At 35.0% G+C, this 27,571-nt stretch overlaps 3 protein-coding genes and 1 long non-coding RNA gene across 11 annotated transcripts in view; 2 read left to right on the forward strand and 2 right to left on the reverse strand.

The window, feature by feature from the left end:
* rapgef1b (Rap guanine nucleotide exchange factor (GEF) 1b) overlaps window positions 1–14,866 on the forward strand; it is a 62,674-nt gene extending 47,808 nt beyond the window's left edge. For 5 of the 8 annotated variants that reach the window (XM_055179970.2, XM_055179969.2, XM_055179968.2 and 2 more), the window contains 15 exons: window positions 1,307–1,453; window positions 3,084–3,170; window positions 3,265–3,350; window positions 3,443–3,542; window positions 3,765–3,840; window positions 6,756–6,840; window positions 6,921–7,013; window positions 7,233–7,418; window positions 7,502–7,586; window positions 9,559–9,653; window positions 10,203–10,281; window positions 10,369–10,470; window positions 10,581–10,678; window positions 12,825–12,953; window positions 14,211–14,866. In XM_055179970.2, the coding sequence (XP_055035945.2) occupies window positions 1,307–1,453; window positions 3,084–3,170; window positions 3,265–3,350; window positions 3,443–3,542; window positions 3,765–3,840; window positions 6,756–6,840; window positions 6,921–7,013; window positions 7,233–7,418; window positions 7,502–7,586; window positions 9,559–9,653; window positions 10,203–10,281; window positions 10,369–10,470; window positions 10,581–10,678; window positions 12,825–12,953; window positions 14,211–14,361 (1,599 nt within the window). In that variant the 3' untranslated portion in view covers window positions 14,362–14,866. The remainder of the gene's footprint in view (window positions 1–1,306; window positions 1,454–3,083; window positions 3,171–3,264; window positions 3,351–3,442; window positions 3,543–3,764; window positions 3,841–6,755; window positions 6,841–6,920; window positions 7,014–7,232; window positions 7,419–7,501; window positions 7,587–9,558; window positions 9,654–10,202; window positions 10,282–10,368; window positions 10,471–10,580; window positions 10,679–12,824; window positions 12,954–14,210) is intronic. The other 3 variants (XM_073871544.1, XM_055179973.2, XM_055179974.2) reach the window with 1 other exon arrangement.
* Window positions 14,867–18,170: 3,304 nt separating this feature from the next.
* Window positions 18,171–24,961, reverse strand: uck1 (uridine-cytidine kinase 1). The gene is made up of 7 exons (XM_055179631.2): window positions 24,594–24,961; window positions 23,142–23,301; window positions 22,883–22,979; window positions 22,615–22,757; window positions 20,713–20,807; window positions 20,583–20,631; window positions 18,171–20,484 (listed from the first exon to the last, which is right to left on the reverse strand). The coding sequence occupies exons 1-7, from the start codon at window positions 24,681–24,683 to the stop codon at window positions 20,288–20,290; spliced, it is 831 nt and encodes a 276-aa protein (XP_055035606.2). The 5' UTR covers window positions 24,684–24,961; the 3' UTR covers window positions 18,171–20,287.
* Window positions 24,501–26,480, forward strand: LOC141366163 (uncharacterized). Its single transcript, XR_012371261.1, has 3 exons — window positions 24,501–24,568; window positions 25,953–26,104; window positions 26,181–26,480. It is a non-coding gene; the product is annotated as an uncharacterized lncRNA (long non-coding RNA).
* dnlz (DNL-type zinc finger) lies at window positions 25,516–26,467 on the reverse strand. Its single transcript, XM_055179632.2, has 3 exons — window positions 26,174–26,467; window positions 25,939–26,078; window positions 25,516–25,818 (listed from the first exon to the last, which is right to left on the reverse strand). The coding sequence occupies exons 1-3, from the start codon at window positions 26,465–26,467 to the stop codon at window positions 25,656–25,658; spliced, it is 597 nt and encodes a 198-aa protein (XP_055035607.2). The 3' UTR covers window positions 25,516–25,655.
* Window positions 26,481–27,571: the final 1,091 nt, after the last annotated feature.

Consider the following 27,571-nt stretch of genomic DNA (forward strand, 5'->3'; position numbering starts at 1 on the left):
GTCGCAGGGCCACAGATAGACGAGAAGTAGTGCTTTAAAAGTGCATGTTTTTTTTCTTGTCAAAAATGACAATCATTTCGCTAGATAAGACCCTTATGCCTCATTTGGGATTATTTAGAGTCCTTTGAAGCTGCAATTTTAAACTGCATTAAAACTGTTAAGTGTTGGGGTCCATTAAAGTCCATCAAAGTGAGAAAAATCCCGGAATGCCCCCCCCAAAAAACACAACTTCCTCTCGACTGAACAAAGAAAGACACCAACATACTGGATGACATGTTGGTGAGTAAATTATCTGGATTTTTTTAAGCTAATGGACTAATCCTTTAACATGGAAAGTCATGAAACGGGATAATTAAGAATAAAGTCAGGTGGATTCTGGTTTTATCCATCAGAAATTGATTCGATAGTTTAGTGATGTCATCCACAGGGGAAAGTTTTAGTCATAGCGAGTCATTATTATTTTGATTAAAGATTATGATTGTTTTTCATGTAAATAATGTACAGTGATCAATCATTTACAGTACGACCGGTGACATGAGGTCATGTTGATTTTAGTTAGTATTTATTAAATATGTCTTAACAAGGACTGCGATCAGGAAGCCATTATTCCAAATGTCATTTGTGGTTACCGTGGTGATGAATTTTAGCGAGTGTCCGTTTGTCATGGTAACGGCATCTGGGAATTATTGTGGAATGTTTCGTGCTATTGACCCTTGACCTCTGAGGTCACATCATAAGAAATATTGTGTGTGTGTGTGTGTGTGTGTGTGTGTGTGTGTGTGTGTGTGTGTGTGTGTGTTTGTGTGCGTGAGAGAGAGAGAGAGAGAGAGAGAGAAAGAGAGAGAGAGGTTCCGTACGGATGTTTTTTCATCAGTCCCTGTGGAATGCGTATATTTCGGAATGTCACAGATGGAATAGAATGGGGGATGCTTTTTCCCTTCTCTTAGGAAAACATGTTGGGCCATGTTTGTCAAGCTGTCTGTGTGTGTTCATGGACTGATGTGTAATGTAGTTACTGGTGTTTAGGGCAAGTCCATGCAGGTCTTGTAATCCCTCTTAAGAAACATCCGGAAGTTTAAACTCCCTGTCCATCTACACACACACACACACACACAGCTTTGTTGTAGGATATGATGATGAGTTTTTCTCTTTATTGTAGGGGCTTAGTTAAGTACACACACTGTCATGTCATTTTAAACATAATAATACTCATTTCACTCTTCTTTCAATCTTTTATCAGACGTATCCTCTGATTCCATCTTTTCTGTCCTGTTTCTTTCTTTTCTTCTGTTTCGACCAATCACAGAGTTCCGACCTGGTTGGCTTGACCAATGCCAGCAGAGCTCTTGATGGTGGTGGTGTCTCTAACGGGTCCTTGACCAGTTCTCTGGTCTCTCTGGCCGTCTGTCTTCCTTCCGAGTCGTCTCTCTCTGACTCTCTTCTTACCTCGGCGGTAAAAACAAACTTGACAACATGCACACTGTCCACTTTGTGTTGACTTTTGCAAGTAGATTCACACACACACCAAAGGAAGTTATTTTTAGTTATTTTCCAGTAATTTTTACTTTGACAGTATGTACATCCTGACTTACAGTAGGAAAGAATCTTTTAGTAATTTAAGGAGCTTTGCCAGTAATGAATAGAAATGTGTGCAGCAGCGCCATCTAGTGGTACACTTACAGAACTGATTGTTGTTTTCATATACTGTAGCATTTTTGAGTAAACATTTGTGTGTTTGTAAGCTTTTCTGTCGCATACTTTTAGGATTTAATGAATATATAAATAAGTTCACACCATTTGTACTAAACACATGACTAAAATCATGCAGGTGTGAGGAGATATTACTGTTGTAAGCCAGGGTTTTCCTAACGGGAGATCGCGAACCCCTAGTGGTTCGCGAGGGAATTGCAGGAGTTCCTGAGTTGATAAAAAATAATAAAATGTAAAAAAAAAGGTATTTTTAAATAAAAAATCTAAATAAAACGTACTAAAAAATATCTTTTTATTTGTTTAATCTGAAAAATAGAGACTTTCTTTTTTATGTTAATCAATAATAACACTAACTATAGATTAGCACTACACTGCAAAAAATGACTTTCTTACTTAATGTTTTTGTCTTGTTTTCAGTGAAAATAAGCGTAGTTTTTAGACAAAAAATATAAAATGTAAGTAAATTAGTGCTTAAAACAAGCAACAACAAAAAATCTGCCAATGGAATTAGAAAACTTTTCTTGAAACTTTTTTCATAAACACTTAACTCAAGAAATTTTTTCTTATTACATTGGCAGATTTTTTCCTTGTTTTATGCACAAAATCACTTAAATGTGATATTTTTGGTCTAAAAACTAAACTTATTTTCTTTGGTCATTTTGCTCATCAAGAAAAAATATCTTAATTTAAGAATTTTTAGATATTTTTACTGAAAAAAAGACAAGTAAGAAAGTCATTTTTTTATGTACATAGCAATACACCACCCTACACTGCAAAAAATGATTTTCCAGAAAAAATTCTTAGTATTTTTGTCTTGTTTTCAGTAAAAATATCTAAACTTTCTTAAATTAAGATGGTTCTTCTTGATAAGCAAAACGACCCAAGAAAATAAGTCTAGTTTTATGACCAAAAATATCAAATTGAAGTTATTTTGTGCATAAAACAAGCAATCTGCCAATGGGGTAAGCAAAAAAAATCTTGAACAATTTTCTTAAACACTAAATTCAAGATTTGTTTGCTTACCCCATTGGCAGATTTGGCAGATTGCTTGTTTTATGCACAAAATCACTTAAATTTGATATTTTTGGTCTAAAAACTAGACTTATATTCTTGGGTTGTTTTGCTCATCAAGAAAAAGCAACTTAATTTAAGAATTTTAAGATATTTTTACTGAAAACAAGACAAAAATACTAAGAATTTTTTCTTGAAAATAATTTTTTGCAGTGTAGCTTCTTAACAGTGAAATTTAAATGAATCTTGTATATATTGTGTTATGAATGTATGTTTTACATCTATCATTATTTGATTTGCCAGTATATGTTGTTGTGTCATGAAATATAAACCCTGTTTATGTCTCTCTTCTCTTGCCGTAGAGTGAAAGTGTTGATGAATGTGGAGAAGGGGAGTATGTGAACCTATACGCATCCACGCAGGCCAACGGCGACAACACACATCACACTGTAAGTACCGCACTCCGCTTTTGTGTTTTATTCGTGCATGTGTTTGTGTGTGTGGCTGTTATTTTGGAGGTTGATTATTTTTGGACTTTCTCAGGACACCTTAACATCTGATGATGGGCTTAATGACCACGCCCCTCACATACCCTCATCCAATAGCAAAGAGGCGTTGTCTAAGGACAGGTATGTCATTAAACACTGTAAAGTCTGTTTGTGTTGATGTATTTTTTTAGGCGTGTTTTGTTGAATTTTTGTGATTTTTTTTTGCAACACAGATTGAAGGAATCCAGTCATGGACAGATCATAGAGGATATTGATGAACTGTCTCTCATTGATCACAGCGAGATTATGAGCCTAATAACACTCAAAGCAGAGGTATTAATAGATCGACGTCATCAAAATACAACCATTGACTGGGAATTACATAATCCAGAGTCTTGTATTATATAAATACACACACAAACAGAAAAACATACACACATACGAACACAGACACACACACACAGACACACACTCAGAGACAGACAGACGCACACACACACACATTGGTGCAGTGCTGTGATCGGCTGCAGTAATAATTCTGCATCTCTCTGACAGAATGATGACGGTCCAGATGTAAGAGCCGGATCTGGTGATATACTTTTAGTTCACGCTACAGAAACGGATCGCAAAGGTAATCTGCATTATTTCTTTTACCTGAAAGCTGTTTGTGGATTTTACGTCTCTGTTATGATGCTCATCTATGTGTATGTGATGTTTTTCTTATTTTGCATTGTTGGTAGAGTTCATTTATGTGAAGAGTTTTCTTGTATACAAGTATTTTCATCAGGCTCTTACACTGCACAAAAAGACGTTCTTACTTAGTAGTTTTGTCTTAGAAATATAAAAAAAAATTAAATTACAAAATGACCCAAGAGTTTTTAGACAAAAATATCAAATTTAAGTCAATCTGTGCTTAAAAAAAGCAAAAATATCTGCCAGTGGGGTGAGACATTTTTCTTGAATTAAATAAAAAACTTTGGCAGGTTTTGCTTGTTTATATTTATATTTGGTATTTTTGTCTTGTTTTCAGTAAAAATTAAGACGACCCAAGAAAATAAGTCTAGTTTATAGACCAAAAATATCAAATTTAAGTGATTTTGTGCATAAAACAAGCAAAAAAATCTGCCAATGGGGTAAGCAAAAACATCTTGAACGTTTTTCTTAAACACTAAATTCAAGAAAAATTTGTTTACGCCATTGGCAGATTTTTTTGCTTGACTGCAAAAAAATCACTTTTTTACTTGGTATTTTTGTCTTGTTTTCAGTAAAAATATCTAAATATTCTTAAATTAAGATGTATTTTCTTGATAAGCAAAATGACCTAAGAAAATAAGTTTTAGACAAAAAATATACAATTTAAGCGTATTTGTGCTTAAAACAAGCAAAAAATGTGCCAATGGTATAAGAAAAAATTCTTAATTTAAGTGTTTATGACAAAAAGTAAACTTATTTTAAGAAAAAGAAAATGTATTCCATTGACCGATTTTTTGCTTGTTTTAAGCACTAAAAGTTAATATTTTTTTATCTAAAAACTAGACTTTCTTAGGTCATTTTGCTCATAAAGTAAATATGAAAAAAGTAAGAATTGTTTTAGATATTTTACTAAAAACAAGACAAAAAAAAGTAAGAGTCATTTTTTTGGGGTGTGGCAATGAAAATGTCATATTTGTACAAATGTCACTTTAGCCATTTCATTGGTATTTGACTGCAAAACCAATGCATTTCAATCTCTTAATCCACTTCTTTTTACAAGACATAAACAGTTGCAAAATCACAAAAAAGGCAACTAAAAATATTGTAAGCGATGTAACAATTAAGAATCTGAAGCACACATTAGGTTGTAATTAATGTCCAAGTACTCAAAAGGACCAAAGTTTGAATTGTGATCCATGGCCACCCCATCTCTCTCCAGTCACTCTTCACTGTCATTTCTGAATTAAGGCAAAAAATTCGGTCAATATCCTAATATTTATGCTGTAAACATCCTTTAACCAGGTAAAAAAAACTATTGCAGCTGGACAATTAACTTTTTCACTGCCAACGTTTTAAAAACATTGTCAGTGAGCGGCAGCATTTTTAATGATTTTCACAAAAGTTTAATGCCTTCCAGAAAATAATTAAATGTATAAACATACAATATATCAAATTAAAGAACTCTGGTTTCAAACAACAAAAAAAGTTTCATCCTATCTTTATTTGAAGAGTTTCGTTGCAAAACGAGATAAATCAATTTTTTTACATTTTTGTCAAAACATGTTTATTATTATGTTATCATGTTATTATTTTGTTTTATGGTGCTACTTAGCTGTATTTTTTAAGTTATTAAGGTTTTAAATCAAAACAAACCAACTGCAGTTGCATTGAAATTAATGGGAATGCACAACCAAAACACGCAATTTCTGAGCAATTAAAAAAACTGTGGTTATCTCGTTTTGCAACGAAACTCTTAATTTGTTCTCTTTTATCACCTCTCAAATATGGGTAGGCTTCTTTAAAAATACAAAATTTTGAGTAAAAAGCTGAAATAATTGCGTTTTTGTGAAGGACTTTTGTTAGCAATCAGATTCAGAAAGATGATGAAAACATGCACAGAGTTTTTACTGTTTAAAATTAAATTAGTGGATGCTTCAGTGTTTTATAAGTTGGGTATCCTAGTGGATAATAGCGGAATCATGGATTGCAGTAAAACTCATCATTGGCGGGGAAAGAATTAAAAAATTTGACTCATTATTCTTCTATGCACCTAGAGGACTTTGATAAAAAAGGGACGTGACATTTAACAGATTCTGCCAACAAAGCAATATTTTTGGGATTAAGCATATTTGAAGTGAAAGTATTTAATGAATAATTTCCAAAAAAACAAGATTATGCGATCGCATGATTCAATGCATAATCAGCCAAAGTCTGCAAATTTATGCGGGGACCACATTTTTTTAAATACACCGCACTATCACAGCATAAATTGCAGATTTTCGCTCGCAAATTGCATGATTTCATAATCCCCGCATTTTTGTAGCAAAAAGTAAAAAAATGTTGCATTTACTTCACACAAGTGCGAAGTGTGAAGTAAACACACACAATGTCCCCTGTTGCCATGGGAACGTTATGAAGTGACGAAATTACGCGATAGTGGTTTTTGCAAGTTCTTGCAATTTTATCGCATAAAATTGCATAAATATCTCGCATATTCCATCCCATTTTCTAAGAATACGTGCGGCAAGGTTAAGGATTTTTGCCCGCAACAATCACAAAAAATCTGCATTTTTGTGGAAGGACTGTGTAATGCGTGCCGGGAGCATTCGGGAAATATCATTATTTCATTTTTGATTGGGTGGCGCTTTGTGTTTTTTGCCTGTGAATTCTTCATATTTACATTTATGCATGGACACTTTTATCCATAATGGCTTAAAGTGCATTCAAGATGTACATTTTATCAATATATAGGTCCCCGGGGCTTTGAAATGCTGTTTAGCAAATACTTTATCATTAGCTATGTGCGTGTGGGGTTTGTTCAGTTTTTTTAAATTGTATTTCTTTGTGTCATAGATTTGGTGTTGTACTGTGAGGCTTTTCTCACCACATACCGAACCTTCATTTCACCTGAGGACCTCATCAAAAAATTACACTACAGATATCCTTCATATATGAGTAAAGAGTTTATCATCTGTTAGACGTGTATGTATGTGCGTGTTTTCCTTAACTCCTCTGCACGTATACTCGATTCTGTCACAGTCCAGACACCTTTAAGAAACGTGTCAGTAAAAACACATTCTTCGTGTTGGTGAGAGTTGTGGATGAACTCTGGTGAGTAATGACTTGTTTTTAACTAAATCTGTGTTTTTGTTTGGAAAGAGATTTGTAACACCGCATATGTCAGATAGTTTTGACGTGCAACACTTGTTGTTGCCAAGAAAGCTGCAAAAAGATTAAACAACTTGGCTGCTGAATGCTTCTGAAATCTAATGTAGTGTTTTTTATTCGTATGTAATAATGAAATGTTTTTGTGTGTGTGTTGTGTGTCAGTCTGGTGGAGTTGACGGAGGACATTCTCAAGCAGTTGATGGATCTGGTGTTTCGTCTGGTCTGTAACGGAGAACTGAGTCTGGCTCGGGTTCTGCGGAAGAACATTCTGGATAAAGTGGAACAGAAGAAACTCCTGCGACACATACACGCTCTCAAACCTCTCGCCGCACGAGGCGTCTCAGCCAGGTAAAGGTCAAGGTTCAGGGGTTTTTTAGGGTCTGTCTCATGGGTGTGAGAGTGACGTGTTTTGATTGGTCGTCTCTTTGAAGGCCCGGCACGCTGCATGATTTCCGCAGTCATGAGGTCGCTGATCAGCTGACACTGCTGGACGCAGAACTTTTCTATAAGATTGAGGTGAGACACACAGATTTATACTCAACTACATTTACAAACTAATGTTTGAAAAGCACTGCAGCATTAGCTAAAGCTGTAAAATGACTGCGTATTAACAGATGTTGCTTTGTCTCTCTCTCTGTCTGTCTGTCTCTCTATCTGTCTGTGTCTCTCTGTCGGTCTGTCTCTCGGTCTCTGTCTGACTGTCTGTCTCTTTGACTGTCTGTCTCTCTGTCTGTCTGTCTGTGTCTCTGTCTGTCTGTGTCTCTGTCTGTCTCTCTGTCTGTCTGTGTCTCTGTCTGTCTGTCTCTCTGTCTGTCTGTCTCTCTGTCTGTCTGTCTCTGTGTTTGTCTGTCTCTCTATCTGTCTATCTGTCTGTCTATCTCTCTATCTGTCTGTCTCTCTGTCTGTCTGTGTCTCTCTGTCGGTCTGTCTCTCGGTCTCTGTCTGACTGTCTGTCTCTGTCTGTCTGTCTCTCTGTCTGTCTGTCTCTCTGTCTGTCTGTGTCTCTCTGTCGGTCTGTCTCTCTATCTGTCTATCTGTCTGTCTATCTCTCTATCTGTCTGTCTCTCTGTCTGTCTGTGTCTCTCTGTCGGTCTGTCTCTCGGTCTCTGTCTGACTGTCTGTCTCTTTGACTGTCTGTCTCTCTGTCTGTCTGTCTGTGTCTCTGTCTGTCTGTGTCTCTGTCTGTGTCTCTGTCTGTCTGTCTCTCTGTCTGTCTGTCTCTCTGTCTGTCTGTCTGTCTGTGTCTCTGTCTGTCTGTGTCTCTGTCTGTCTCTCTGTCTGTCTGTGTCTCTGTCTGTCTGTCTCTCTGTCTGTCTGTCTGTCTCTCTGTCTGTCTGTCTGACTGTCTGTCTCTTTGACTGTCTGTCTCTCTGTCTGTCTGTCTGTGTCTCTGTCTGTCTGTGTCTCTGTCTGTCTCTCTGTCTGTCTGTGTCTCTGTCTGTCTGTCTCTCTGTCTGTCTGTCTCTGTGTTTGTCTGTCTCTGTGTGTCTGTCTGTCTGTCTGTGTCTCTCTGTCTGTCTGTCTCTCTGTCTGTCTGTGTCTCTCTGTCTGTCTGTCTCTCTATCTGTCTATCTGTCTGTCTATCTCTCTATCTGTCTGTCTCTCTGTCTGTCTGTGTCTCTCTGTCGGTCTGTCTCTCGGTCTCTGTCTGACTGTCTGTCTCTTTGACTGTCTGTCTCTCTGTCTGTCTGTCTGTGTCTCTGTCTGTCTCTCTGTCTGTCTGTGTCTCTGTCTGTCTGTCTCTTTGTCTGTCTGTCTGTCTCTGTCTGTTTGTCTGTCTCTGTGTCTGTCTGTCTCTGTCTGTCTGTCTCTGTTTGTTTGTTTGTTTGTCTGTCTGTCTGTCTGTCTGTCTCTGCCTGTTTGTTTGCCTGTCTGTCTGTGTCTGTATCTTTGTGTTTGTTTGTTTGTTTTTTTGTTTGTCTGTCTGTCTCTGTCTGTCGTCTGTCTGTCTCTGTCTGTCTGTCTCTTTGTCTGTCTGTCGGTCTGTCTGTCTCTGTTTGTTTGTTTGTCTGTCTGTCTGTCTGTCTGTCTGTCTCTGTTTGTTTGTTTGTCTGTCTGTCTCTGTTTGTTTGTCTGTCTGTCTGTCTGTCTGTCTGTCTCTGTTTGTTTGTTTGTTTGTTTGTTTGTCTGTCTGTCTGTCTGTTTGTCTGTCTGTCTCTGTCTGTGTCTGTTTCTTTGTGTCTGTTTCTGTTTGTCTTTCTCTCTCTCTTTGTCTGCTTTTGTGTATCTGCCTGTTTTTTGTTTTTCTATCTGTCTGTATGTCTGTCTCTCTTTACCTGTCTGTTTGTCTTACTGTCTGTCTTTGTTTTTGTGTCCATTTATTTATTTGTTTGTGTGTCTGTATTGTTGACTGTGTATCTGTCTGCCTGTGTGTTTGTGTGTCTCTATGTTTGTCGGTGTCTGTCTGTCTGTCTGTTTATGTGTCTGTCTGTCTGTCTGTATGTGTGTGTCTGTCTGTGTGTCTGTCTGTTTGTGTATTTGGCTGTAGATTCCTGAGGTGCTGCTTTGGGCAAAGGAACAGAATGAAGAAAAGAGTCCAAATCTGACCCAGTTCACCGAGCACTTTAACAACATGAGCTACTGGTACATATTTACTTATGCACACTACACCCTAGGTTCCCTGCACACTAGTGTAAAAGTGTGCATTCACACCAGACGCGGAAGAGGCGGCCAAAATGCGCTATTTACGCGTTGAATGCTTGAACATTTTGAGTTTACTTGCTTCATTCGCACCGAAAAGCCGCACGTGAAATTCTAGTCATTCGAGACATTCACACGGAAATTTTACGTCATGGGAGGGGCTTCTGCAACTCCGCTCGCTTCCTGCAATCACGTCACTACTAGAGCAAGCACCTGCTTAACGTACCATGAATATCCGCCAAATTGTTTTATTTTTTAAGTCTCGCGTTTCCTGTGGCAACACTCAATTCGCACGGATCTCGCTATCAGGATGCCTACCATTGCCGACAATCACGTTGCGTCTTTCCATTGACTTAACAAGTAAATCTCGTGCTTGCCGCCTCTTCCGGGTCTGGTGTGAACGCCACATAAGAACAACCTCACTCTATACATTTCATCCATCTGTTAAAAACTGTACCGACTATAACGACTTCAATTCCTCCTGTCCATTAGGGTGCGCTCTATCATTATTCAACAGGAGAAAGCTCAAGACAGAGAGAAACTGCTGCTTAAATTCATTAAGATCATGAAGGTAAAAACACCACATACACACATTATACAGACCATCATCAACAGTCGCTTTTTCATTAAAACATTTGATCTGTGTCATTTTCTGTAGCACCTGCGGAAACTGAACAACTTCAACTCTTATTTGGCGATTCTCTCTGCGCTGGACTCTGCACCAATCAGACGGCTGGAATGGCAGAAACAAACATCTGAGGTCAGTCACTCATTCTCTCTGCTAAAGAATACAGATGTGTATGATCAATTGTTTAACAGAAGACGATAATAAAAAATATAACCGCATGTTTCTCTTTGTCCATCTATCAGGGCTTGGAAGAGTACTGCACTTTGATTGACAGCTCCTCATCTTTCCGAGCGTACAGAGCAGCGCTAGCTGAAGTTGAACCTCCGTGTATTCCCTACCTGTGAGTGTTTAATATATATCTGTTAACATTGAGATTTGAAAATAAGAGAAATTTCCTGAACCCTTACACCCAACCCAGTTTTCACTACTACGCAAGGGAATGGTCTGCTAAATGTTTTGTCTTGTTTTCAGTACAAATATCAAAAAATTCTTAAATTAAGATGCTTGTTCATGGTGAGGAAAATGAACTAAGATAATAAGTCTAGTTTTTAAACCAAAAATATCAAATATCAGTGATTTTGTGCATAAAACAAGCAAAAAATCTGCTAATGGGGTAAGCAAATTTTTCTAGAATTTTTCTTAAATTTTGTGTTTAAGAAAAATTTTCTTTTTGCTTACCCCATTGGCAGATTTTTTTGCTTGTAAATTTGATGTTTTTGGTTTAAAAACTAGACTTGTTTTCTTTGGTCATTTTGCTCATCAAGAAAATACACCTTAATTTAAGAATTTTTAGATATTTGTACTGAAAATAAGACCAAAATGCTAAGTAAGAAAGTCATTTTTTTGCAGTGAACAATGAACAATATAGTCTTTTTTAGCATTTATTGATCTTTTCTAATGTGTTAATACAGTTACTTATTCTAGTTCATAATGGATTAACCCTTAAACTGTCACTGTCCCACTGTTTTCATATTTAAAAACCTTTATGCATTAATAATAATGCAGTGACAGTAATTAATTAATTTGTGACAAGAATATGCAGCTAACCGTTGACACCTAGTGGCCTTTGTTGGTAAAGTCACTAAAAGTGTGGCAGAAATCTTTTTAATTTGTTTGATTTTAACTTGAAATTTGGTTCAGAACTATTTGAGACTTCTGGCTAATTTATTTTTAGCCTTGTGAGTTTAATTTTCCATTTTATGTTTTTTGTAATAACTAATAATTTATCTAATTATTATATAATCTATAATTTTTAACATTAAAGTCTTCCTTAAAAAGAGACCAAGATTTTGCTTCTAGACCAAAGAATGTCAGAGTTATTTTATTTGAAGGTGCCTGTCAACTTTTCATGTGATGACAGGTTAAAGGTTAACTGGGTGATTCTCACGAAAACTTAAAAATGTCAAGCATAAAAATGTAAAAATTGCTTAAATTTACTTTTTTTCCCACCAGACATTGAAAAACAAAGACTGGAGTAAATGGGAACATTAATTTAAAAACTTTTACTTATCATTTAACACTTTTTGTAACATAATTTAAAAAATTAGTCCTAAAAAATCTCATTACCGCAACAGTCAGAAAACATCAACACTGACATATTTTCAAAATGACATGACAAACCTGAAAGAACATAATTTGGAGATTCTGCACATGCATTTAAAATCAAAGTATTTTGCTTCTATTAATTAAATTAACATTTAATAAGCATTTGTTGCGGTAATGATAATCAAAATGTCGTGTAAGCATTCTGACAAGACAATATTTCAAATTAACTGTAAAAAAATGATCTAACCTGGTAGCCATCTTGAAGTAACTGGTCCATGTGCTTGGTCACTCAAAATCAAACTTTATTAAAATTCTGTATGTGTGCTTAAACTGTTCTCAAAAAGTGTTGCGGAGAATGAGAACATCAGGCATGAACACATCATTTTCCAAAATTTTCTTCATTATTATTATACATGAATATTCAGTAAATATTTTTTCTGTCATCTAAAGTAGTCTAACAAAACATCTATTTATTTTTTTTCTTAATATTTTTGTGTTAAATTTATTAAATTACAACATAACGCATGTGTTCAAACACAGCCTGACACATTGCGGTAATGAGAATTTCAGCAGAAAATGAGATAAAATTTACAATTATGAATTCTTATGTTGAAATCACACATTGTGCAAAGTAGAACACAGTATTGTGTTAATTCTGATGCTTTTTAATGTTACTATATTACACATTTTAAAGCTAAAATCATTAGTGTCGTGGTGTTTCAATGGTTTCGTGAGAATCACCCAACTAATGTTAACAGTTTCAATATTTGATTTTAAAAAATGCATTAGTAAATGCTGAAATAACATGATCTTAGAATAATAAATGCTGTAGAAGCATTAATAGTTTATGTTAGCTAATGCATTAACTAATTGTTAACAAATGAAGTGTAACCCATCTTATGTTCCAAGTCTTATCTTAGCTAATCGCTTTTGTTTCGCAGGGGATTGATTTTACAAGACCTGACGTTTGTTCACCTTGGAAACCCGGATTTTATTGACGGGAAAGTGAATTTCTCCAAACGCTGGCAACAGTTTAACATTCTGGACAGCATGAGACGCTTCCAGCAAGCGTGAGTAATCCACTGGCATGAGTTTAGATTCAGACTGCAGTGCAACGCTCAGATTTAGACTTTGCTGTAATCATTTAGAAATCTTTTGGTTTGGAATGAAGCAGTAAGGCCGCGTGGCTTATTGATTTTATCAAAGAATGGCTAGCAAAGTCCACCAACCTAATAATAATAATAATCACAAAAAAAGTAAGTCTTTTGCTTAGTAATGTAGTACAGTACATTCATTATAATTAATCTTGTTCTGTTCACAAGCTGGGTACATCCATACAGATTTTAGGGACCGTTTACACAACAACGATTTTATGCGGTTATGATAAACCGTTATAGTATGGGTTTTTTTATATTGACACCTTGTCATCTTCGTGTAAACTACATAAGCGTGAATCTGTGATAATTCTGTGATATTGTGCCTATGTTTTAATTCATTCTAGTGGCATGTGCTAGTATAACCAGAACAACAATGTGTTTGTGCTGCTCAATAGTTTATTAACACTTCTCCAACAAAGTTTACGAAAATATTGGCATTTTTTAATCCCACGTCACTTACCTACCTCATTATCCGTCTAAACAAAAGAGCTCGAAGCTTTCACCCTTTTGATTCTTTGTATTTATCTCTCACAAAAGGTGTGTAGTGTTTCTTTACAAGGTAACATCGCCATCTACTGGCCAGGACAATGAAATACAGCAGATTTAGTCGTTTGAATACGTATGTATGTGGTTCTTATTGACAGCGTTGTCTAGTTAATGTAATTTTTTTTAAAAAGTTAAAATTGTTGCCGTGTAAACATAGTCTTATGCTGCATACACACAAAACGCAAAACATCGCGTTCCTCGCTCTAGATTACTCACGGGATTTAACTTCGTGTCATGTGAATTTTTTGTTTGAGTTGAATATTTTCAACTTGCGCAAAAACGCATTTGAGACGAATAGCTCGCGTTTTTGCGGCAATCACGGCGCCCAATTTGTGTCATTTGTAACGCCCGACGTGAGATTGTGTCTATTTGCGTTAATTCGCGTCTTTTCACGTCTATTCGCATCTTTGCATTTACTGTGTATTTACTTTGTATGTAATCTATTCGCACAAATTGTTGAATTCGCGTTTGGTGCGAACGCCCCTATTACTGTGAACTATTTGTTTTATAATGTGCAATAATATTTGACAAAGATATTCGAAAGAAAAATGTAAACATATATTATTTACATTTGTCAGTGAGTAATAAAATAATTGTTTTGATGTTTCATGCTTGCATTTGTAGACACTACGAACTGAAACGGAACGAAGACATCGTCTGTTTCTTCAACGACTTTAGCGATCACCTTGCGGAGGAGGCGTTATGGGAACTTTCGCTTAAGATCAAACCACGAAACATCTCCCGGCGCAGAACCGAACGAGAGGAGAAGACCTAGGACCTCGTATCTTGAACCTCAGTGACAATTTATGGTGAGACCCGAACCACCTGCAGAACCTTGGGAACCCATGCTAGCTCTTTTCTGATTATGAAACTGACTGAACCAGTAATGGCTCCGATTTGCACCAATAAACTGCAAAACCCAGCAGTATTTTTTAGCTCAGTATAAATAAATAAACGCTTACAGACATACACGTAGCACACATAAAGCGCTCAAGAGGACTCAAACGCTAAATCCTTGTGCGCGCGTGCATGTGTACATACACTCAAAGAGGGCTCGGTTCATTTAATAATAATAATACACTGTGCCTGTTGGAGTGAGTACATTTTTGTTTGTCCTGTTCGGACGTTTCCATTTGGCCTTCCAAAGGTCAGTCGCTTTTTCCGACTCGACGGCTGAGTTTAACGTCACCAGTTTCAACATGCGTTTGTTTGGAGCTGTGCAACCTGCAAATAACCTTCAGACCGGACGACTGGGATGTGGACGTACAACTGTGCAATCTCACAGATTGATATCAAATATTCACTTATCTGTTGAATTAAAATGCATTTGACAGACAGTGAGTACTGGACTGTATGGAATATAATAATTTAAAAAAGATAGATGACATTCAGACTGGCATTACTTTTGTTTTGTGTGTGTGACCATGTGCGACACTCATAACTGTTTACTGTCACTGTGCCCTGTCTGTGTACATTTCCAGAACTTGTTTGGGTCATATTTCACCCTAAAATATAAAATAAACAAATATTTTTCTAGCAGTAAGATTTATTAAATTATGACTTTAATGTCAAACACATTTTTCCCCTTACAATAGCATACAATAATAATGTAAAAATCATTTTCATGTTACTATAATGCAAAGAGAGATATATTTAAATATAACTGGGTCTCATTCACTAACATGATCTGAACAAATGTAAATGTTTTTCTGCTATGATTTGGTGCATTGAAAGAAAGATTTTGAGGACATTCGTTTAGGTTGTGTTTAATGAATGATGCTTACACTGCAAAAAAATGACTTTCTAACTTAGTCTTGTTTTCAGTAGAAATATAAAAAATATATATATTTTCTTGATGCGCAAAATGACCTAAGAAAATAAGTCGAGTTTTTGGACCAGAAATGTGCAATTTGAGTGAATTTGTGCTTAAAACAAGCAAAAATATCTGCCAATGGTGTGAGAAAAACACTTCTTAAACACTTAATTCAAGCTAAATTTTCTCACCCCATGGGCAGATGTTTTTGCTTGTTTGGAGCACAAATTTGCTTAAATTGTATATTTTTTGACTAAAAATTTGACTTTTTTTGGGTCATTTTGCTCATCAAGAAAATGCATCTTAATTTAAGAATATTTAGATATTTGTACTGAAAACAAGACAAAAAAACTCAGTGCAGTGTATTCTGATTTTTCAGATTATGATAACTTGGATTTACAGGGGAAATGTTATTATAATTGTCATTAAAAACCTAATTAATGGTCGTCAAATTATTATTTGGCTGTTATACTGCAAAAAAAATGGTTTTTCAAGAAAAAAAATCTTAGTATTTTTGTCTTGTTTTCAGTAAAAATTCTTAAATAAAGATGCTTTTTCTTGATGCGGTAAGCAAAAAAATCTTGAACATTTTTCTTAAACACTAAATTCAAGAAAAATTTGCTTACCCCATTGGCAGATTTTAGTTTTATGCACAAAATTATTAAATAATTTTGATATTTTTGGTCTAAAAACTAGACTTATTTTCTTGGGTCGTTTTGCTCATCAAGAAAAAGCATCTTAATTTAAGAACTTTTAGATATTTTTACTGACAACAAGACAAAAATACTACGAATTTTTTTTTCTTGAAAATCATTTTTTGCAGTGTAGGGATGAAATAGGACAGGGTTCAAATGTTAAATTTTTTTGGGAGAATATAAGATATTTTGTGGTGAAATATGACCTGGACATGAGCTCGATGTTTTCCCGCAGCCGATTATAATGTCAATGTCCGGAGCTCAGTGTGTATGTTTCAGGTTTATTTGGGATGTGTATGATATGTACTGTATAAATGTATGTATAGAAGTTATGTATAATCTCTGATCATATAGAGGGCAGTTATGAGGAAATATATTTTCAAACCAAATAAATCATGCACTAAAATATCTAACATAATAAAGCAAAAAACACAAGGACTGAATATGCTGTGATCTCAGAGAGAGAGAGAGAGAAAGTTTGTGTGTTTTCTACTGGGAGTTGGAAAGCAAAGTTTGCTTTCTTCAATGTGCGCGTGTGTTTGTGTGTGATGTTGATGTTTATCATCTCTTGGGATTTTTTTCCTGTTACACCTATAATGTTCTGTATATTCAACCACCAATAAAACTGCTCTCTTTGTAATCAAGCTGTGTTTTATTCACTTCAAGCACACATTTACACTTATGCCATGTTATTTTTTTATTGTGTCGTTGTAATAGCCGCTTTTGGATTGGAATTAAGGTTATACTATAACTTATATTATAAGGTTATAGTTTTTTTAAAGCAACCCTTGTCTACCATATAAATACTATGGTAACACTTTACAAAAACGGTTTGGCAAGATGAGAAATTCAAAAATCTTAAAAAAAAACTTGTTTTAAAAGCATGCTACAGGTTTATTTAAATGCACAATGTATTTATGTTAATTTTATACAATAGAAAATTACATTTGCACCATTTTTATGAAAGTTAAGACTGAATGGACCTGAAAATGTCAAATGGTGTAACTGCCAATATTAAAAATATTTAATATTTTATCCACCTTGATGGCGTGTAAGCGTAATCATAAAAAATTTATATATTTTAAATGTAATTTTATAAGTTATTTCTAAATGTAAATTTTAATGCGTTTTTGTAATATTTGTCCTGACATATGCTGAACACAGCTCTGATTTCTAAATAATCTTTGACAAATGATATAAAAATGTATGTAAAAAATCATATTACACTAAACTAGATGATTATATTTTATTCACATTTTTAATTAATATATTTATATTTTCATTTTTAAAAAATACTAGTTACACCAATTGACACAGACTGGTTACACCACGTTGACATTTTTGCAATTATCCCCCAAATATTCTTTCAAAATGAAATAAAACTAGAAATTTTAGACTTGGTCCTCAAAAAAGAGAATGTATGCAAGTAATCTGCAAATTTATTTTGAAATTTTAACCCTTTAACATTTAATTTATCCATATGCACACAAAATAATTAACGTCATGTCATTGACTCATTAGCTAACATAAACTAGCAATGAGCAATCTAGTTTTTAGCATTTATTAATCTTTAAAAAAAATTGATAATGTTAGGTAATGTCAATATAATTATTTTTATTAGTTCACTGGGCATTAACTAATGTTAACAGATGTTGATGCTGCTTTATAAATATATTATTCAATTAACATGAACTAAGATTAATAAATGATGTAGAAATTAGTTAATTTTTAGTTTATGTTAACTAATGCATTCTTATTGTGAAGTTGTACTAATACTATAGGAAATTAATACAGTAATAATTTGCTACTGTCGTATTATCATGTTTGTATTTGGGTATCATGTAAATTGAAAATATTATAGTATTACTACGCTGTAAAAAAATCAGCATTTTTACTTTAAGTTAAACAATGTCAACTTGTGTTTATAAATTTTGTCAAATTAGCACAAATCAAAACTTAAAATATAGGTTGAATTGACTTGCAAAACCAAGTTTTTTTAACTTCATACTGCTTTTTTTATAGTGTAGGCCACACCATCAATGTGTAAAACAGTATTAAGAAACAAATACTGGTTAGTTCTTATTTTTTATTTTATCACACAAAATCATCTGATGCAAATCAGAGACACCACATCTTTAATATTTATGTGTACATGGCAAAATGCGCAACTGATTTCAAATGAAATGTATAAATATTCACAGTTAGAGACAAACAATAACTTTAGACAGGATATTTCATGTTATTATAACTTATACAATGGAACATGTACAATAAAACGATTTATATATTTAATGTTAAATAATTAGTAATGAATCACTACAATTAATGAGCAATACTCATTTTCTTTAACTTGACAAAACAGAATTTACAATGTAGACACAAAACACCATGGGGTGGTTTCCCAGACAGGGATTAGCAGTTCAATTAGGATATATAACTAGTATTAACAAACATGCCTTACTAAAAGCATTACTTGTGTGCATTTTGAGGCAAAACAAAGGGCACTGATGTATTTTAAGATATGTCAGTGCAAGTTGTTTTCAGTTTGGACAGCTCTTACGTTTATTTTAGTCAAGGACTAGTCTAATCCCTGTCCGGGATACCGCCCCATGTGTCCTTAACTTTTCCCCTGCCATTGACGAGTTATCTCCTCATTTAAGAGAAAACATTTCCCTGCCAACGACGCTTCCCAGACAAGTTTTTACCCAATTAGTAAAAAACAGAAGCACAAACTAATTTTACAACATTTTAAACTCTGTGTATGTTTTGATCACCACTTTGAATCTTATCTTTAACAAAATTCCTTTATAAAAATTATATTATATTATTAAAAATTATATTATATTATAATTATATTATCTCAGCTTTTTGCTACATTTTTTTGAAGAAACCTACCCATATTTAAAGGTGCAGTGTGTAAATTTTAGCGGCATCTAGTGGTGAGGTTGCGAAATTGCAACCAACAGCTCGGTCCACTGCTCACCCCTCACTTTTGAAACACGTAGAGAAACTACGGTAGCCGCCACCGGACAAACATGTCATCGTCGGAGACAACTTAATAAAGAAAATTGTCCGTTAAGAGCTTCTGTAGAAAAATGCCGGCACAAAATGGCGACTTCCATGTAAGGGGACCCTCAGTGTGTGTACATAAAAACATCTCATTCTAAGGTAATAAACACATAAGGGTTTATTATGAAAGGTCTTTATACACTACTGATAATATAGTTTTGTATTTTATTTTGCATTTCTGTCCTAAAAATTACACACTGCACCTTTAAGAGGTTATAAAAATAGAACAAATGAAAATAGGATGATACGTTTTTTCCCGTTTGTTTGAAAGCTGTTTTTTTTTTCATTTGATATATTTATATGTTTATATAATTATAGAAAAAGATTTTCCTGGAAGGCATTTTGTGAAAATCACAAAAAATGCTGGCGGGAAACTATTTTTAAAAATGAATAGTTCACCCCAAAATGAAAATTAGCCCACATTTTACTCGCCCTTAGCGATCCTAAGTGTTTATGACTTTTTGGGGGGCACTATCCAATGCTGTTATAAAGCTAAAAAGGGTCCGGATATTATTTAATCTGGCTCTGTGTTGGACTGAAAGAAGAAAGTCATATACACTTATGATGGAGTTAAATATGGGCTAATTTCATTTTTGGTGAATTATTCTTTTAATAATAAAATTATTCTGTTATTGCTACAAAACCTGGTATTATAATCCTATGAGATCAAACAGAGATTATGTGAATGTTTCTCTGTGTTAGTTTATGTGCCACGTGAGTTTACACTGAGTAACATTCAGTAGATGTTAATATGTGATTACCATGTAAATTTAATAATAGCAACAAGAGGTCTTATTAAATGGTTTATATTATTTGGTGTAATGCAATGCGTTTTAGCCGTAAACCTTATTATTTTCATACCGTACATTATTGTTGCTCCTCTAAGCTCTGCCTTTCTGAAACGCACACAACCCTTTTAAATATTTTACATTTAAAGAACAGCTGTCGTCACTTTTGACAAATACACGATTACAGGTCGAACTACAGATGACGTGACTAAAATAAGCAGCAAAAAAGTCACTTGCAGTCTGAAAAGGTAACCTGGTAAGACAGAGAAGATTTGTTTTGGAAGCATGCAGAAAAAAAAACATTCTAGTTTCAGCCACGAGTGTGTGTTTTGTGTGTTAATGGGGCCGTGTACTGGGCTCCAGTATGAGTCGTTTCGTAGGAAGATTTCCTCCGCTAGATTTCTCATCGTGTTCAGCCACGTCCCTCTTTTGACCAAGCCCATGGGAGTGTCCATTCGGAGAGCTCCTCTGCCATTTGCATATGTCTCCATTCAGAATGTCCTGAATATGCTGAACAATCAGATTTATTGCCACTGGAGATTACAAAAGACAAAAGTAGATGTAAAAAAAAAACATTTAAAAAAAATCAAGCTTTTATTTCTTAAAATAAATTCTAACTTTACAAACTTACCCATGTTGTCAACTCCTCGAGGTATTATAACATCCGCATATTTCTTGGTCTGAGAAGGAAAGATTTAAGATGTCGAGAATCCATCAAAGTTCCTATAACAAAACTATGAGGTGTGTGCGTGTTTTCTCACCGGAAGGCAGAATTCTTCAAAGGCAGGTTTAACAAAAGTTGTGTATTGTGTGAGAATCTGTTCAAGATCTCGACCTCTTCTCATGTCACGCAGAACTAAAGACACAAAACATACACTTACATGCTAACACTTATGAGCTCGTTCTTTAGATGTAAATAACTCTAGCTGGGTCTAAATTTTAGGGCTGCAACCTTCTAAGGATGTATGCTAAGACCGATTGCGTCTTTATATTTTCTCAAATAAATGTATATTTTTTCTGATTCCATATTTATTTTAACAATTCAGAAACGTCTCCGCTGTATCCCGCTGACAGGCCCGGTGGGCGCGTACAGCAGGTGACACAAATTATGGATCCTCCAAAGGCTAGACCGTCTCATTTCAGTTCTCTTCGCGGACTTCTGAGGATGCCACCTTGAAAGACCGAGTGCTCGCCTTTTAAGGTCACATCCTTATAAGGTCGCAGCCCCTGAATTGGGACACAGCTTATGTAAATCTTCCACTTCTTAAATAAAATTATCAGAACTAAACACATAAAAAATAAATAAAAATGTGTCCATTAAATAAATAAATTGATTATATTCATTTTATGCCACGTGGCTGTTAACTCTTTCACCGCCATTGACAAGTTAACTTGTCAATTAAGTTGCCCGCCAGCATTTTTGTGATTTTCACAAAATGCCTTCCAGGAAAATTTTCTTCTAAAATATGGAAACATACAAATGTATCAAAATGAAAGAACAGACTCTGCTTTCAAACAAACAAACAAAACTGGGAAAAGGTTTCATCTAATCTATTTTTTTCTTTGTCTATAAACTCGTAAATATGTTTTTTTTCTTCAAAAATATTTTTTTTTTAGCAAAAAGCTGAAATAATTGCATTTTTGTGAAGGAATTTTGTTAGAGATCAGATTTAGAACAATGATCAAAACATTCACAGAGTTTAAAATCAGTAAAAAAAGCATTTTTTATAAATTGGATAATCGTGGTATTACAGATTAACATGAAAACTCATCAGGGACACTTTTTTGTGCAAATGTTTTCTCTTAATTGATGAGATAACTCATTAATGGCGGGGAAAGAATTAAGAGAAAACGCTTTCCTGCCAATAAAGAGTTTTTCCGGCAATCTGTATTTCCGCTATTATTGGCCAGGTGGCACTCTTATGCTACGTACACACCAAACGCGGGGCATTGCGTTGCTCGCTCTAGATTACTCGCAGAAATTTAACTTCGTGTCATGCTAATTTTTCGCTCAAGTTGAATATTTTTAACTTGGGCGCAAACGCGTTTGAGGCGAATAGCGCGTGTTTTCGCGTCAAACGCGCTGCCCATATCGCGTCATTTGCATCGCATTGACTTTGTATGTAATCTACTCGCGCAAATCATTGAACTCGCATCTGGTGTGAACCCACAGTTACACAACTTATTACCGTTCAAACTCAGCATGTTTTGATCATCGCTCTCACTCGGATTTCTATCAAAAGTCCTTCGCAAAAAAGGAATCATCTCAGCTTTTTGCTCAAAATTTTTTATTTTTAAATAAACCTACCCATACCCATATTTGAGAGGTGATAAAAGAGAACAAATGAAGGTAGAATGAAACATTTTTTGTTTGAAAGCAGAGGGTATGTTCTTTCATGTATTGTATGTTTATATTTTTAAAGAAGTACATTTTCTGGAAGGCATTAAACTTTTGTGAAAATCATAAAAAATGCTGGCGCTGGCTGGCAACTTAAAAAAATGCTGGCGGGGAAAGAGTTAAATGCTTCATTCTGATTGGTTGAAAACATTCTACGGGACATTCTACAGGTGTGCATTATTTTTCAGTAATTGCACACCTATGAAGTAGTTCCAGGTCTGTTGACCACCAAGTTTATCTATCTATCTAGAAAATAAACATTTACCTCTGCGAGACAGACGCACATCTGAATCCGTGTCGACGAACAGCTTCATGTGAAACATATCTCTGACCTCCTGTGTGTAAAACACCAGAATTCCCTCAAACAGCACCACATCAGCGGGGTAAACACGAATTTTCTCCTCCATCCTACACACACACATTATTGACTGCTGTTATCAGACAAAGACACATCAAACCACACCTCTATCAAAGATCAGACACGTGTCACTGGTTTGCATGACATAAAGTGAGATTAAATTGTGTTTTATTGCCTGGAATGGGTGACAAAGTCATAAGTGGGAACCTCCACCACTTTTTCTTCTACGATGTCCTTCAGAGTCTGGCACATCAACTCTGTATCAAACGCATCTGAGAGAGAGAGAAAATAAGAAATTAAAGACTCATCATTCCATTAGCCGGTGTCGTTCCAGGTCTGTTGTAGCTCCGGCATGGACCATACAAGCTCCACAAAAGTGATGTAACATGATTTATATATTTGAGTGAACTTTTTCTTGAATTTTCAGTTTTTACCTGGATGGTCAAAGTTGTACTGGCCCTTCAAAGCTTTGGCTTTCTGTTCTGGAGTAAGAATCCGATAGAAACTGTCCTGACTGACGATGGTGACCTTACGCTGGCAGTGATCCACCATGTTTTGACCCAGTAGCTCCATGATTTTGGCACATACTGTAGACTGGAGAAGAAAATATAATTTAAATATCACATGAACTATGGAGGACCATAAGAGTCATGCAAAATGTAATAAATAACTTCAATATTTAATAACTACCTGGACAAAAAAATAGCAATTTATACATTTGTTTAAAAATTCAATAATCAATTTATAAATAAATAGACAAAGTTACAAAAAAAATCATTATGTTACATTTTATTGGGCAATAAAAAGTGAGATTATAAAAATAACGTAGAAATGAAATATTAATCCATTAATAAATAGTTCAAAGTACTCTTTGGGTCCTTATCCGAGATATATAAATCTGCCCATGACGTACAATCAGAGCCAATCAGTAAGCTTGTTACATCCACCTGGCCATAGCTAATTTGCATTTCTCATTTAACCATTTCCAAGGACCCAAAGAGTCACGGAAAAGCTAAATCAAGAGGCTGAAACGAAAAGCAAATTGAATAGCGAAAAGAATAAGGAGAATCATCGGGAAATGAAAACAGAAATGTTAAATGGAAATGGCCTTTTAAATGCCTAATTTAAACCTGTATTTGTAGTTCATTTTATAAATCCAGTTATTTATTTCTCTTTTTAAATAGCTTTTTGAAATAAATTTTGAAAATCCATTATTTAATTAAGAATTTATAAGTGCAATTTAAAATGATGAACTTATTGAGTGTTTTATGTTTTTTGTAAATTGTTATATTAATTTGAACTATTTATTAATGGATTAATATTTCATTTCTACATTATTTTTATTATCTCACTTTTTATTGCCTAATAAAATGTCACATAATGATTTCTTTTGTAACTTGTCTATTTATTTATAGATTTATTAATGAATTTTTAAACAAATGTATAAATTGCTATTTTTATTGTCTAGGTAGTTATTAAATATTGAAGTTCTTTATTACATTTTGCATGACTCTTGTGGTCCTCCATAATGAACGGCCTGAACTGATCATCTATTTGTAATTGCATCACTGATGGGATTGCACGTGGATTTTTTTAGATAAAGGGCCTGCTTGTCTTTTTTTTTTTTTTTTTAACTTTGTGATTTCTATTAGCCTTGAAAAATAACAGAGCATTATAATTGAATTGTCTGCAATTATTGATATAGTTATGTTTTGACCTTTGGGTTGTTTCTATAGCATCTGCTGACTACAAAGTCATGTCTTAATGTATAATAATAATAATAAAGACCCAGGCCGTGACTATGACAACAGGTGTGCATGCAGCATAATGACATATAACATCATGAATACACGCGCATTAAGTGAGTAAATATGAAAGTCTCGCACCTTCCCACTGGCGGTTCCTCCGCTCACCCCGATCAGAAATGGACGCTGACGCGGCCGCTCGGTGTCGCACAACAGCCCGGAATGATCCATGGCGGCGCTACAACAAAAACAACGTTGTGCTCCTGTATGACGTCCAGAAATTGGTTTCGGGTGTGATCGGTTGAAGGCTGCCCTGCTGGTGTTCTAGTTTAACTTACTCATCAGGCAGGCACGGATATGTGAATGCGTTTCGGTCCATAAACACTTGCAATCAAATATTGGTTAATATCTGTTGATGGGACATGTAGTTGGTAAAGGACGGAATGCGGAAGAAACAATCGAGTCGCAATCATATGACAGGACGTTTAAGGGGTTATTGCAGATATTAGTACGCTAGAACGTATAGTTTACATTTTCTATCACAAATATTATTTCTGACAAAAAATATGCTGTAGAAATATATTAAATTATTTTATGATTTCCGTAAACGACTCTGATTGGTCCACCGTCGGTAGCGTTGAGGAAGGTATGACGTACCACGTGACTACTTCGCCAATGTGCCGTGTCATCTGGAAGATTATTTAATATCTAAATAATTAAAGTGTTGTTGAAAGCAGAAATAAAATGTTACAATTAATGGTTTAATTAGCCGACACGTATCTACCATTTTTAGAACAGGTTTTAGTTTTGTTTGTCATTATACACCCGCTCTGTTTTTATGGCATCGCTTTTGGACGTCATACACTGCGCAAACTCCCCAAAACTTTTTAAAAGCGGTAAGTAAGTGTTGGAAAATAGTATCGATTTGTTATATCTGATTTGTAGTGTGGATATTTAGTGGGTCAAAGGTCGCTGACAGTGTGAGGTGCTTTAAATAACAGACATTGGATTAGACGTTACTTACACTGACCACAAGGTGGAGCCAAACCCTTAAAAAGTAACCTTCCAAAATGTTAAGCTTTTGTTTATTCAGTTTTATTATGAAATATATAACCATATATACAATGATCAGCTTTTACCACGCTTGAATACTCTAAACTGGTAGCTTTAAAAAGTTTATATTGTCCAGTGGTTTCAGACTGGTCATGTTTTGTCTGATCCATCACTCAGATGTTGTGGTTTCTCTTCATCTGAACTGTTGCTTGTGGCTTCTTTTATTGATTCCTCAGCAACAATTTCTAGGGCTTCGTTCCCCAGAACTCTTTTCACAAATTCGCCTTTAGCTGCCAGGATTTCCTCTATGTTCCTGTGCCAATACAGAATATACAACAGTAAGATTTTTGTGGTCATATATAAGAATGTTAGCCTGAATGGTATGCCAATTGCTGTTGTTTATAAATTAAAACAAAGGAGTGATCATACACACCTTTTGCCCTCTAGGTCAGAGAACCAGTTCAGATTATCAGCAATGACGTGATGGTTGTTACATCCTGGACACGTTACTATGACAACACCCTTGTGATAGGCCAGCTTAGATATTTTCTTCATTGAGCGAGTGGAGCACACCTTTTAACATAAGTTTGTGTAATGATGTGAGAGAAAGTTAACAATTTTTTTTTAAGATTTAAAAGAATCACCTAGTTATAACAACAAGGTCTTACTTTGCAGGTGTACACCAGATGATAGTGGGTTGACTGCACCTGTCCAATGGCTTCAGTCCTACACACAGAAGTTGCAAAGGTCCTGTAAAAAACAAATCTGCCTCCGTTCTGTGAAACAGCAGACTGTAGTACAAACTGATCCGGGGGAAATAAGTTCCTTGGAGTCATTTTCTTTTCCTGCATGTGTTTACCTCCAGCTTTACATGATGATGTGTTAAGCAAAGACAGACGTCGCTCTGCACATGATCGCTGTATTCTTGGTCTCAGTAAAAATAAACAATATCGAAAGCTCATGATCAAAAAAATACTTCTGTATTTATGCCTCCTGTTCTTTTAAATACGTATAATATATTTATATTTCTCCTGAATGCAAGCGCACGCTGAAGTTGAATCACTCTGTTTGTCGATTGATGATGACGTAGCGCAGCATCTAAGCCACGCCCAGCATGTTTATCAACCCCTTTACATCATATTTTTTAAGTTTAAATATTATTGCATTTTTTTTACTGTATTAAACTGCATTTAGGGCAAGCTGAGCTGGTATTGCGATGAGTTAGTAATAGTCGAAAATAAGTTTTGAGGCTAGTTAAATAAAAACATAATATATAGGGGACGAATCTATAATTGTATAGAAAATACGCATAGATGGCGTCTGTAATAATTTGATGATATTTTATGTGATGATAATTATTAATTTGTTTTGATGGGTCTCTTACTGTTTTCAATGCTAAAAATCTACTTAAATTACATAATATGAACGTGCTCGTTGGGAGAGGCTCGTACATGTAAATTTGCTTACAGTGATATGATATAAATATAGATAAATGCTTTCAATTACATCACTTACTGGCATTGCTAAAGGCACGAGTCACTTCTTAAGTAATATTTAAAATCAAGTCCTGCATCTGAAAACATCTGACTCGACTTTTAATGTCACAGGTCTAGAATGTTCACACCACACTATGGTAATGGTAAAAATTGAATAATCATTATGAATACACAGAGGAATGTAGAGCATTATTATTATTATTATTATTATTATTATAGTAAGTGTGGAAATAAAAACACAGTAGCCTATATTCTAAATATTTTTGTGCTTGAGTATTTTCATTCAAAGTTGTATGACGCCATAACCAATTATGTGTCTGTTTTTCAACAGTTGTCATTTTCGTTATCCCCGCGATTGTCTCTTCTAGCTGGTTACAGCTCGTTTAAACGACCTTCATTGCACAAGGATAGACTAAACAGCCCGCTCCACCCTGCGTCAAAGTCACGCCCGCTCGTGCTGCATCAGCGCAGCTCAACGCGCCGCACTGCGATTCCTACTATGGCAAACATCCAGTTCATGACCGTCGACGACGTCACTTGGTAACCGAATGGGTCGAAAATTCAATTAAT

The sequence above is a fragment of the Misgurnus anguillicaudatus genome, chromosome 9 (genome assembly GCF_027580225.2).
Source record: "Misgurnus anguillicaudatus chromosome 9, ASM2758022v2, whole genome shotgun sequence".
Classification (NCBI taxonomy): domain Eukaryota; kingdom Metazoa; phylum Chordata; class Actinopteri; order Cypriniformes; family Cobitidae; genus Misgurnus; species Misgurnus anguillicaudatus.

Coding starts and splice junctions, on each gene's coding strand:
- uck1 (XM_055179631.2), bottom strand. CDS start 24,683: ATGGATCATTCCGGGCTGTTGTGCGACACCGAGCGGCCGCGTCAGCGT. Junction 22,980..23,141: donor GTACAACTTTGACCATCCAG/GTAAAAACTGAA, acceptor TCTCTCTCTCAG/ATGCGTTTGATACAGAGTTG. Junction 20,485..20,582: donor TCGAGGAGTTGACAACATGG/GTAAGTTTGTAA, acceptor TGTAATCTCCAG/TGGCAATAAATCTGATTGTT.
- dnlz (XM_055179632.2), bottom strand. CDS start 26,467: ATGAGCTTTCGATATTGTTTATTTTTACTGAGACCAAGAATACAGCGA. Junction 26,079..26,173: donor ATCTGGTGTACACCTGCAAA/GTAAGACCTTGT, acceptor TTATGTTAAAAG/GTGTGCTCCACTCGCTCAAT. Junction 25,819..25,938: donor TCTGACCTAGAGGGCAAAAG/GTGTGTATGATC, acceptor GTATTGGCACAG/GAACATAGAGGAAATCCTGG.